Source organism: Aquila chrysaetos, chromosome 9, assembly GCF_900496995.4.
Source record: "Aquila chrysaetos chrysaetos chromosome 9, bAquChr1.4, whole genome shotgun sequence".
Taxonomy (NCBI): Eukaryota; Metazoa; Chordata; class Aves; order Accipitriformes; family Accipitridae; genus Aquila; species Aquila chrysaetos.
Window position 1 is genome coordinate 38,521,494 of NC_044012.1, and position 13,344 is coordinate 38,534,837.

General features: G+C 36.8%; 1 protein-coding gene across 1 annotated transcript in view; it reads right to left on the bottom strand.

The window, feature by feature from the left end:
- Positions 1-276: 276 nt before the first annotated feature.
- MAPK1 (mitogen-activated protein kinase 1) overlaps positions 277-13,344 on the bottom strand; it is a 36,337-nt gene continuing 23,269 nt past the window's right edge. Inside the window, exons 4-9 of the mRNA XM_030026110.2 lie at positions 10,161-10,277; positions 8,210-8,324; positions 7,588-7,719; positions 5,317-5,426; positions 4,463-4,590; positions 277-2,000 (exon numbers count right to left, since the gene is read on the bottom strand). Of these exons, the coding sequence (XP_029881970.1) occupies positions 4,474-4,590; positions 5,317-5,426; positions 7,588-7,719; positions 8,210-8,324; positions 10,161-10,277 (591 nt within the window). The 3' untranslated portion in view covers positions 277-2,000; positions 4,463-4,473. The remainder of the gene's footprint in view (positions 2,001-4,462; positions 4,591-5,316; positions 5,427-7,587; positions 7,720-8,209; positions 8,325-10,160; positions 10,278-13,344) is intronic.

Consider the following 13,344-nt stretch of genomic DNA (forward strand, 5'->3'; position numbering starts at 1 on the left):
TTTAATGATGAACCCTTGCTTATTAAAAATTAGTTTTGGCAGACTAACACTTAAACTAGAGGAAAAAGAAAATTTTGAAATGGAATCTTGTAAGCACCCTTATCTATTGAAGTCTAAGTTAATGGCTTTCTAGATTTCTTTGAAGAGCAGACTAAATGGTATGAGGAAGCCTGGAGTTATTAACCAGCAAGCATCCTTATATACTACAGTAGCAATTGAACCTGATTTCCATTCAAACACATTACCCAAGATGAAACCAAAAATTAATTCTTAATGTTAACGTGAAGATATAAGATTTAAATTTATTTCCAGGAATTACAAGTGCATTTTGTTCATATTAGCAAGCAGTCTTTATACAATCCATTCTTCACTGCTGCCAAAATAAAATGAGAAAAAGACAGCAGAGATATGAAAAGCTAAAAATAGAACTATTTTTCCTAAGTTATTTGTTGAATAGCATTTCAGTTGAACACAACTCAGAGGTAACAATAGATTATTTTTTTCTCAATCATAGGCATGTGGCACTTAGACAATCATCTTTGCACAGAAAGCTTTAACAGTCATGCGAGGGCACAGTAATTATTTTAAACAAGGCAAATTTCTCACCACAGAGAGCAGTGGGGAAAGAAAAGGAGGCACTGCACTGGAACATAACACCTAGTAAACTCCACATTATACAATTTCAGTAACAAATACTTGAAAAGATCATTAAAAGGTATACAATTTTAAACGTTATTTAGTGCTAGCTTTGTTTGGTTGTCCTAACTCAGCATTATCAGAAAAGTTTGATAGTACTTGACAACAGAACAGTACTTCATGTCACGAGCTCATGGAGGCTTGATTACAAATCACCATAGTGTAGGTTGCAAGAAATGAACTTGAGATGCTGACATGCTGTAGGAGCAAAAGTAAAATCAAACTTTCTCATTTAAAGATGCAGTGTTCCTCTCTGCAAGAATTCTGAATGTCAGTGATTAGATTCAAATGTAAAAACTATCAATCCTCATTTGAAGCATTTCATTGGTATGCAGGATGCAGACTGAGTTTATTAACATCATATTTTGGTTTCTCGCTTGCCACCACATATGGATGCCTTCCACAGAGAAAAGCATTCACCATTAGATCATCATGCCATTATGTTCTTTGTTAATCTTCCACCACACGGTGAGTAAATATAAGTTGGCGAGCTGCCACTCATTCTCTTTGCACAAGTCTTCTAAACACTACTACGTGGTATGAACTTTGGAAGTACTATGCCTCCAACATGGTTAAACTTTAAATGATCTCTTTTAGAAAAGGCAGGGAGAAAAAGGTACAAATTTTGTCAATACATGGAAAAAATGTGTCTTAGATGAATTCAATTAAGTTGGGTTCCTATGTGGCTCTTACGCTGTATAGAATACCTGTATGTACAGCACAGGACACCCAAACAAGTGCATAAGCAAGATTAACATGAACACGACTTATGCTGTAATCCATAGCATAATGGTATAAACTCCGCTGGATGCTAACCATTTCTATTTAAAAAGGAAGTGCAAAAAAAATCTGGGATGTCACTGACTTAAAGTGCCCTGAATAGTAGCTTTTCTAAAAAAATGCCAGCGACTTCAGTAAAGTCAGAAAAACATAGTTCATGGTGTAAACTTCTTACAGGTTAATGAATGATCTTCTTGGATATTGATCCAGGAGTGAAAGGAACCACTGCATCTTTCAAACCAGAAAGCAAGCAGTTAAAATACGGCCAGCAGTAGGTGCACTTACAGTACAGTACTGCAACAGGTCAACAATGGGCATTACGCATAGGAGTGTCAATTACAATTCTTCAGGCTTAAAAGATTCATTGAAAGCATGAAAAGCCAAAACTACCAGGAACTGCCCTCCTGAATGGCTCAAAGGAGTTAGTGGATAAGCTGAGAGAGGCCACAAGACATGACCAACAATAAAGAACTGGGAAGAGGAACAGCAACGTTTGAGCATGCCCAGTCCTTTAAGTCCTTGCCCTACAAAAAAGAGCAGAGACATATTTCAGTGAAGGAAGTTTTAACATCGCCTTTTAAAACAAGCATACTTTCCTATTTCTATGCTTTAGGTACACTATGTTTACCACAGACAGCAGTACCAATATATGTTAAAAAAAAAAAAAGCCAGAGACAGTGAGTATCGGTACATTACATTTTAAATTAAAACTTTACTTCTTCAAAAGATTAGGAAGATGAATCATAACTAATGAATAAAGTACATTATTTGGTTATCTGAAGAATCTGTTATTTCCACATTGCCTCTCAATTCCAAAAACTACAGCCAAGGGGGAAGTTTTGAATCTCAAGAAATAAACACACCAAGAAGGGCTAGCTGATAAAGTACGGGGGGGCGGTGGGGGTGGTGTAGGGGGTGCAGAAATGCACAGGAAGAGACCATTACTGTCCATTTTAAGCCAACTCCTGGGGACTGGCCTTCCCTAGGATGTCAGCTACTTATGTTTAAACTGTTGTGATGTGGAACAGCTAATAATTCTAACCACAAATGACTAGGGCAAATTACCAGCATGTCATAATCAAGCTGAGTACAATATTTAAACTTCAGAATCGCATCAGCCAAATCAACTCTTCACAGTAGCATTTAAAGGTAACATTTTTAGCAAACCAGAAATTTCCATTAGCACCAGATCACTGATATCTTTATCCCTAATCCCTTTATCCTTTAATCCCTAATACAACCTAGGTAAGCATGGTCTGTGGGCAAAGAAGCAAGCAGGAGAGATCATAAACTATGATTTACCACAGTGTTAGCTATTTGCTCTCCCCTCCTTCACACTATGGCCTATTAGTAACAGGTTTCATCTTACTCCTCAAAGCTTATGTCATTTTCTTCCAGAACATGTACATGTACTGCTAGCGCCTCTGGTACAGAATTAGCTTTAGAAAACACGGATGGGAAATAAGCACCATGCATGTTACCATGTCCCAGGGTCTAATTCTATTGGTAATGCCCAGCTAATAATAAGAGCCAGATTTACCTAACTTTTAATTATTAAAATAGTTTCAAATGTTAGCTAGTAAGCTTAAATAAACAAAATACAATATTGCTAAAGATCAAAATGACTTCATTTGTGAACTTCGATGCATTTGAATATTCAAACCAGTGGCAACAGAAGTTACCCTATCTAAGTAAAAACTGTATTTTCAAAAGTTTCCTCCACTTTTTTTCCCCCCCTTTCTTTCACAGATTTCTTGCAGCGAGGAAGTTCACTGGCTCAAAACTTAACCTTTCTGCTGGAACCGCCAACCAAAAAACCAGTGATTGCAGAATGCTGCTGTTGACGGAGAATAGCACAGAAACTACTTTTAAGACCATAAAACAGGCAACCTAGATTAGGATGTCTTCTTTTGTTTGTTTTTCTTTTCCAGTCACAAAACTTTGATACCTCAAACTATTAGTATCACAGAAGTTTCACAAGACCAGATATAAGGGAGAAGTTTTCTACGATGAGGGTGGTGAAACACTGGCACAGGTTGCCCAGCGAGGTGGTAGATGCCCCATCCCTGGAAACATTCCGGGTCAGGTTGGACGGGACTCTGAGTAACCTGCTCTAGTTGCAGATGTCCTTGCTCGTGGCAGGGGTCTTGGACTGGATGACCTTTAAAGGTCCCTTCCAACCCATACCAGTCTATGATTCTAAGTATTACAAAAATTACTCAAGTCAGTATTTGACCAATCTTGTATGAAACTACTGAGACTTCCAAGCGTCATGGTATATGAAGACCAGTTAAGTTCATTGATTAAAAAAAAGAAGAAAGAAAGAAAAATAAAAAGTCAGAGACAGTAAATGTCGGTACATTACATTTTAAATTAAAATTTTAAATCTTCAAAAGATTAGGAAGATTAATCATAACTAATTTATGAATATTTAGATACCTATTCCTATTTACTCACACTATTTCAGAGGTACTTAAAACTGAAGTTAAATCATACTGAAGGTTCAAAGGGGTTTTTTCCCCCTTTAAAATAATTTAAGAGATTTCTCCTCTGTACGTTACATTTAAGGAAGAATTTTTTTTAAAGCATTTGAAGCCATATGACAAAATAGTCTGTAACAGATGAAGAACATTGCCCCCTTAAAATGTTTTTTGAATAAAATTTGCATTTCAAGGTGTTGACACAGCTTTTATTCTAAGCAGCACTATTTAAATGTAATTCTTATTCCTTAAATGTAACCTAAAAACTAGGTAAACATCTCAGGCAACTGCTTGGATTCCCTGTAAACACTTCAGTGTTGCAGGCAAAACTAAACGCTTTCTTCAACAACAGAACAGGACTGAGGTCAAATGAATAAGCATAAAACCATCCTTTAACAGGTAGTTATCCTATCAATAGAAAAGGTAAGTTCTACATTTCACTAGTGGTAAGAAAGTTCCAAAATTCTCCCCCCTGCCCAAGTGGTTTCGTATTGCTGTGACTTTACCTATGCACAATTTAAGATCGATATCCTGGCTGGAATCTAGCAGTTTCCTCAAAAATCAGTTCTTTCAGCTTTTCCTTCGGCAAGTCATCCAACTCCATATCAAACTTGAAGGGTGCTTCAGCTACAGGCTTAATAATATAAAGAAATATTATTACTTTTTTTAATATTACTGTTCTGTTGAATTTCATGCAGTTCTTGTATGGGGAAAAAAAATCTGAAAATGCGCTTCACAAAAATATCTAATACTGTGCAGTCTTCAAGGAAGAACTCATTCTGTTAATCCTTTGTGTGCATTATATATTAGTTTACCGAATTTTAAATCAAACCATAGTAAGTAGCTACTCAAATCTAAACCACAACTTAAAATAGTTGTTAAAGGCTCATAACTTAGTATCTACCTAAAGAAAGATTTATCTGAAACATTTGTATTTCTTGGAATAAACATATCTTCCTTAAGGAAAACTAGCTTATTTCCTCCTCCCCTACTTCTTCACTAAAAGTAACCTGAAATCTCATCAGAATTGCATCCTAAACTACAGTGAGTTCAGATTCAGGGGTTTTAAACATGTAATCTGATGGCAAACTCAGTTATTCTTCTCCTTTATCTCAGACATTACGAAACAAGACCATAGCAAGCCAAGAAGTTCCATTTTCAGGAGAGTACACCTTAGCATCTATTTATTGTGTTACGCCTCCAAAATGTTGTACTAGAATAAGAACTACAAAATTTTGGTAAACTGATGCAATTCATTCCTCAACTCCATTAGAGCTGTAGAAACACTGTCCTTAAACTAATGAAGAAAATAACCTCTTGCATCATTTAATCAACATTTACATTTTAACAATGTCTTTACCTCATCACTTGGATCATAATACTGCTCCAGATACGGATGGGCTAAAGCTTGCTCCACTTCAATCCGCTTATGAGGATTAAAGGTCAACATTTTATCCAACAAATCAAGTGCTAAGAGGAAAAAGTGAGCAAGAGTTTAATACACACTCCAAAGTACAAAAGTGTTACGAACACTGGTATTACACACAAAATATATGCTACCCTAAGTTTTGCACTAATTCCAATGTACATCTGGAATTCCCCAGCTGTGGTAGCAGTAACAGAAACAGCAGATTGCTTCTTATAACATGGGCAGAGTATCTTCACCTGCCCATCTTATTGACATTCCCTGGTTATGGTTTCCTTTGGCATGATCTGGTCTAATGGAGGCATACCCTTTCAAAGGCTGTTCAGCATCAGAATGAATGTCGAGGGAAGAAATGCATAGAACCCTATGGTATAATCTGTTTTTAACTACAGCAGAAATGGAATAGGTAAGGCTTTTTCTTCACTCAAATAGATGCTTTGGATTTTTGTGCCAAAAATCCAAACCAAGTTAGAGCTTTTCTGAAAGGAAAAAGTAATCAAGAAGATGTTCTTATTCTGAAAAGAAAACTTGGCTGTTTACTGACAAAAATGTCATCCAGAAGTCATCAGGAGTTCTAGACCATCACAGTGGACTATTCTAGCATAACTAGCAGCCCAGAAGGTACTCTCCACCTAAGATGCAAATATATTCACGTTGATGAGATTCAGGCAAAATCTGTTGAAGACAACTTGTAAAGAATCCATAGAGAACTTGAAGATCCAGTAAGACAGAGAGTGAGGCTGATGAAATTCTGGACAAATGTTACAAGTCAGAGTTACTGCAATTGTTCAGCTACTTTGATTGTAACACATTTTCCTTTTCCAAGACAAGGAAACAGAATGATTATAGCAACAAGAAGCCCAAAGATATCTGCAGCGCCCTAAATTCCACTCCATTTCTTCTCCTCACCTCATCATTTATGACACAGAACTTACATAGAGGCTTCTTACTGCGGCAAAGTAGTTGTAGCTTTGCATCAGAATGAGATGCATACCAAGCATTGCAGAAGAGACAGACCTTACCACTGCATACAATGGCAGCTTGGAAAAGCTGCAGACTGGCACAGCAATTAACGTTAAATATTCTGATGAGGTTTTCTCAACACTGGAAACTCACATGCTCACTCCACGCCAAAGCATGTCCCGCACAATGCTTTTTACTGAAATGATTGACAAACAGCTTTTTGAAAAACTGCTCTGTCAAAGCTACTCAGAAGATCTAGATGAAAAGGTGTTGCAGAAGTCATGCAAACGGCATGTTCCCCTAGCAGCTAAGTGTATCAGCATTGCTACAATTTCAGCTGTCAGAAGCCCACGGTAAAAATTCTCACATTGATGAGCACTATTATAAAAGCAGAATAAATCACTGCTGTTTCTCTCAATGACAAGGATAATCAGCTCTACTCAGTTCCATCTGCAAAAATCAGCTTTTACATGGTAGTTCAGTACCTGATCGTATTCACTAAGAATTATCTAAAATTATCAGTTTAAAAAAAGGTGACTTATGAATTGTGTCAGAGCAGGTAAAAGAGCACTGTACTGTGAATACAACCACCCTTAAACTGTGTGAAGTAGAATTTAAAAGGCAAGTCAATAGCTATCTAGCAAAACAAAATCATATTTACCCTCTAATAAAGCCTTGTTAAGAAAGGTAACAATTATTACATTCCTTGCTTTTATAACTTTTGCTCCACTTATCATAACTGAATTTTTTAACCCATTAAATTTTAACCTGTCATACTGCCTAAGGTCCCACACTTCAATTGATATTATCCAGTTTGATCTAGAACTGACATGCAGTCTGCACAAACTATACTGAGTTCAGCAATAAGCAGCTATCTCATATCTGATTTTAGAAACCAAGTTCAAGCTTTGTTTGATGCCTCTCTCAAAATCAAATACCTATGTTCAGTACTTGAGTAATGTATCATGCTTTCAAAGACAGTAACAAGAGTTAGGATTTACGTTTTACATGTAAGTTAATGATCAAACACCACAACATGTAATCTTAGAGTTACTAAAAATTGCTTTAAAAAGATAAGCTAGTATGAGGGTTTCACGCTGGTTTATGACTTTATATTAGATTTATACTGCCATTTTAAGGGACCTACATGTTCTATTTCCAGTATAGATAAATTCTTAGGGTGGTTTTAAAAATCCCATCCTGCCATTACTTTCTGATACAATGTAATAGAGCATAAAATACCTTTGGGGTCAGCATTTGGGAACAGCCTGTTCCATGGTACCTTGTTTTTGTGTGGTAGGGAAAGCAAGTAGTTTCTGGCCTTTAAATTTATTATACAATTCAAATCTTCTTGGGAAGGGGATCCAAGTATACCTAAAAAAAAAAAAAAAAAAAAGCAAAACCCACAAACAGTAATGCATTCTCTGAAAAGCATATTAAAACAGTTATATCGCATTTGCTAAAACTCAATATTAAAACTGCTGGGAAGAAGATTTCAGACTAAATGTTTTAAGAGTACAGGATACTTTAGAATTCTTTTAGAAACCTTTACTAAAGAGGTTCAAGTTATTTTTTTTTCTTGTAAATAAACAAATGCATTTGATTTTTTTTTTTAATTTTAAAAACCTCTCTGCTGATGTAGTAAATAAATTGCTAAGTATCCTCTAGTTGCCCCCATAATCAATGATTTGTTGTAGAAATCACTGCAGAAATAACTACAGGGAACAGATGATACACCTACAGAGCCATACGTTATATACTGACCAACAAGAGAAAGACATGAGCAACCAAGACCACCCTAGCTGGTAGAAAAGGTGGAGAGAGACAGACGGATGTGGAAATGCTACTTTTCTATAAAGCTTACCAAGGATATGGTTAAGTTGGTCAAGGTAGTGTTTTCCTGGAAAGATGGGTCTGTTGGAGAGCATCTCTGCCAGAATACAGCCTACTGACCAGATATCAATAGACTTGGTGTAACCCTGCAAGTAAAGGGAAAACACATTTTTGTCAAAGAAATTTTTGCATAATTGAAGCAACATGTTACTTTAGTACATGTTACTTTAGTAAATTGTGAAAGTGCACGCAAATAAATATTTTTTTTTCTTAGATGAGTCATGCTTGTTCATGCTCTTTGGTTTTTCTGTACAGAATGAAATAATTAAGAATTGTATATCAAAAACACTACTTGGAAGGGGTAGCAAGAAATGAAGTATTCAAGATATGCTTTTCCAAAAGGATTCTCTAAGTTTAGCTAAACATATTACCAACCGCAAATTTTTGAGACTCCCTAATTTTATAGCAAATTTAAACTAACAAATTTTGGAAACAAGCTATTCTTCTTAATTCCATAGCTCCTAACAGTATGCTAAACGTGGAAAAAAAGCCATCCTTCTTCCTAATAGGATCTAAATATCACACAAGTAAGCAGCCTTCAGCAAAGGAGTGAAAGGGCAAAATAGATTGTTGGTTAGCTGATTTGTAAAACACGACAGGCAAGTAAGTAGTAAAGATGATGTGAGAAGGCCAACAGCGGTCAATGGGATATATATAAGAAGAATGGAACAAATGGCCATACTTTCTTGTGTATGGATAACCTGTGTTATCTGTAAGAAAAGGCTCTCATTCAGAGGCACACTAGTTACACTAGTGCCTGGGTAGCGCAGGGACGAGTTTACCTCAAGAACCCCCGGCCGCATGAGCTCCCTTGCCTTACTCTCCCATAGCCCGCTGCCCGCTACTCCCTCTCCCATTAGTAGGGAGCTTCCAACAAAAGCTAGTAACTTTGCTGAATCCACAGCCACCTTGGCTCCAGCTTCTCAGGACATGATCACTTGACTATTTATTTTCAAGGCACTGTAATTCTAAAAGGAATCAGGCTATATGCCAGGAAAATTGTAAGTTGACCACCTCTTAAGAAACACACAGAACATTTTCTTGTAAAAGCTGCCTGATAAAGGATATCCAGAAATAAGGTTAAGTTGCCCTATGTTTATGGCCTCAATGTGAGTTTAAAATACAAGAAGTTGGGAAAAAAACTCCTCAATTGGTCAGACGACTATTTTCTAAAAGCACATTAGACACACTATTGCCACAACAAATCAAATCCAACAACCAATGAAGCAGTAATCCTACAGAAACAACGAAGTCTTCAAGGAATATAAAAAACAGACACAGATGTCACATAGGTATTTTGCTAATGAGCATACGGCTGTAGAAACTAATGCAAAGGTTATGAAGGATACCCATTACTCACACCATACAGAGACTGGATACACCTTAAAACAGCCACAGGAGAACATACGAATAATTCCAAGTATAAAAAAAAAACCAAAGGGATGATTTCATTAAGACTACAGGAATGCAATTAAGATTGACACACAACAAAGATCACATGCCTTCAGAATCAGTTTCACCCTCATTATACATTCTAAACCTAAATTAAGATGTCAAGATAACATTAAGGCAACATTTGCAAGCCTTGATGAAAGCAGCAGTAAAATGCTCTCATTACTAGCACTTCTGTCCTGCTCTGTGGAAGAGCATTTGATGGAAAGAAGCCTCATGATTGGCAAGGAACTAGACGCACATGGGAACTCACGCACATGATTATTCAGTTATAGCATCCAATAATTGTAGCTGGAATCACAAATTTATTGCAAACCAGTAGCTGTACTGCAAATCCATTACCTCATTTCCTCAAGACTATGCATGCGTTCTGATCCTAAAAAGATGGGGCGGGGTGGGGAAGCAAAACTGGTACTCGCAAACGAATAACCACCAACAGAAGCCTCATAGCAGTGCACTATGGTTCTTACCTTAGAATTCAGCATGATTTCAGGAGCCCTGTACCAACGTGTGGCCACGTATTCTGTCAAGAATCCTGTGTGATCATGATCTGGATCTGCAACACGAGCCAGTCCAAAGTCACAAATCTGGATTTAAAGAAATTAAAAAAAAAAAAAAAAAAAAAAAAAAAAAAAAGCAGCATATTAGACATACAGCTTCCAATACTACAACATTACTAATTCACCTTTCCCCAACCCATGATGTAATACCTACAAATACAGTGATTGTAACCTGTATTTTTAAAAACAAATTATTGCACTAAGGTTAAGAAAAATGTTTTGGATTAAGTACAAAGAGTATCCGATTAGGCCATGCAGGGGCTAGGAAATGGTTTAGGACAAAAAGGTGTTCCTTGTGCACAATTTATGTTGCACTACTTAACACCTTCTCTGCCAGATAGGTGGCAAGATACACTTCTCCAACCTGTTATTAGAAATTTACCAGAAAATGAGAAGAGATTAAGATTTCCAGAAAACAAAATTACCAACCAACACATTTGTAGCAAAGTTCAATACCCTTTTTTACAAAAGCTAGCATCATAACTACATCTTTGCACAAGAAACATCCTATCCAATCATGAGATAATGGTAGACTGGAAAGATTATAGGTTGCTGAAGGAAGCATGAGCTTAAAAAAAAAAAAAAAACAAACCAAACAACAAAAACAAACAAACCCACAAGAAAATATTTCTCAACCTGTATCAGGAAAATAGTTGTATCTAACCGTGAAAACAAAAATAAACTCTGATCTAGACTAGTGAGTTCAGCAAAAAGGAAGTGTTTTTATCTATACACTTGTAAGAAGGCTCCATGGCTTTCAGAGCTATTTAGTGTCCTCTCTCCAGAGAGAAATTAACAGAACTGAAAACGTGAAGAAAGACAGTGTTCCTTTCTTACCTTCCAAAAGGTAAATGGCAAGCTTGTTAAGCGGCACATTAGACACATTAATACGCTTTTGCTACCACCAAACAAATACCAGTTTATGATAATGATCAATTTCCACAGAAAGTGTATTTGCATGAAAGAATAAGTACTCTCAGAAAAACAAGGCATCAAACGTAGGAGTGCCAAACAGTTAGGAGGTTCCTCTGATGCATACCTTTTATAATAGTTTACTCTTTGATAGTTAATTGTGTACACTAATTATATTAAAAATGTGAAGTAATAATATGTTGTAGTCAATAAATACTGTAATTGATAATCCCACCAAAACCACAGAAACCTCATTGTACCCTGGCAACCTACTCCTTTATTCTCCTGGAAGGACAGCCTGTGAAACAATTGATAGATCAGTCATGGAAGAAGTGATTCAGCTGACTAAAAGCTACATCTGAAAGACAAGATTCAGCAGCTGACTGTTAAACAGAGGGACTGAAGAAAAGGCAATGACGAAATTCATAAGCCAGGCTGCATGGGATGACTCCTCTGACTTTAGCTACATAATAAAACAACCCCAAACCCTGAATCCTTAGAAAACAAAACCAAAAAGAACCCTTTTAACCAGGTCAAGGTTCTCCCAGGCTACAGAAACAGAGCAGCTGCCTTGTGTGCAATCAGCAGCTTACATAAAGAGAATCAGTACAAATAATCAGAAGGGTCTCCTATAAAGACAGAAGCGAAGAAACTGTAGAGAACAGCTTTATGGACTTCAGAAAATAATTATGTGGGCAGACAAAATTGTTGCAATCTCTTCCTCCTAACCTCAGAAAAAAAGCTAGATAAGACTATAGGCAAGGAGACTTGTGCAGAATTATACTATTACACACGAGCAAAGTGCTAGGATTTGTTATTACTAAGACAAAAGACTACTGACATTCGTGAAGAGAACGAACTGAATTACAGAAGGTGTCTGTGAATCTCTCAACTCAAGTAGAAAAATGCACATGGGATGGAAAGTAAGATTAATGACAAAGAGAGCTCATTAAAATGACAAAAAGCCCCTGCTGACTAGAGCAGAAACAGGTTAAGCAGAAAAGAAGAAACACCATTAGTGAGAAAGGCATCAAGGTTGAAGCTGCAAGAAAGAGGCTTTTTGGCTGTTAGCAGTGTTTTCACCAGCTGCAGAGCTGACCAGGAGCATTAGCAGGGCAGAATAAAAGAGAAGGTGGAAAGGCCAGCATTCTGCCTGAAGTCCTGGGTGCAAGGGACAGAGCACAGAGACTGACTGTACCCTGGTGAGGGCAGACGGTTCTTGCCCTGCGGCAACAGAACACATTTAACAAAGCAGCTACCCTATTTATGGGAGGGAAAAAAAGATTGCGAGTCCACTATGCCTGTTCAAATAATAACTGGTAAAGGTCAAAGCACCAGAAGAAGGTAGGCTTCTCAATCAGAACTAAAACAAAAAAAGAAAGAATCTGTGACAGCAACATAATGACAGGCAAAATATTCTCGGCATTTTGACTAAGTCACAGCAGATAATAAAAAACTGCATAATGAAAGACCCAGGTATGTCAGTCAGTGCTTCATGCCTTGGAGAGGCAGAACAGATGCTACTGAGAGATGGAATAACCTCCCCACTAAATAAATTTTAAAAATGCCAGCATCCTATTTATATATTTAGCTTCCATTTCTTGAAAACAATGTTCTTGTAATCAGTATCAGGTATGCTTTTTTTTTTTTAAAGAGATGGCTTAAAATTGGATGAAGCTATCAAGCAGATGGGAAGATTTATGAGGATCATGTACATATGACCATTTACTAAGCAAATGAAATGACATCCAACAGTGCTACTAATATACTGAAATACCTGAAGTTGTATCGTTGAGTAGTCTGTGTGTATGTATATATTTATATAAAAGGAAAAGGAGAGGCTTCCATTAAGTTTAGGTGTTAATGATAAGATGGTAGGCGAAACAGTTGCATCTCTAGAGTAATTGGTAAAATCCTGAAACAAACAATAACTTGCAATCTTCCTCCAAAAAACCCTCTCATCAGCCTCCTTTCAAGTCTTTCAAAGTCTCTAACAATTCTTGAATGTTTAATACTTGGCAGTATTCACTATGTGGATAGAAAAGCACAACTTATAAATAAAATTGCTATAGTGTGTTAATGTTTTAACCCAGTCAGAGGAGTAGATCCTCAGGCAAACTGCTACACTGAAGACACTGCAATATACTAGTTGAGAACCTGTTTAAAGTAACTTTGACCTCAT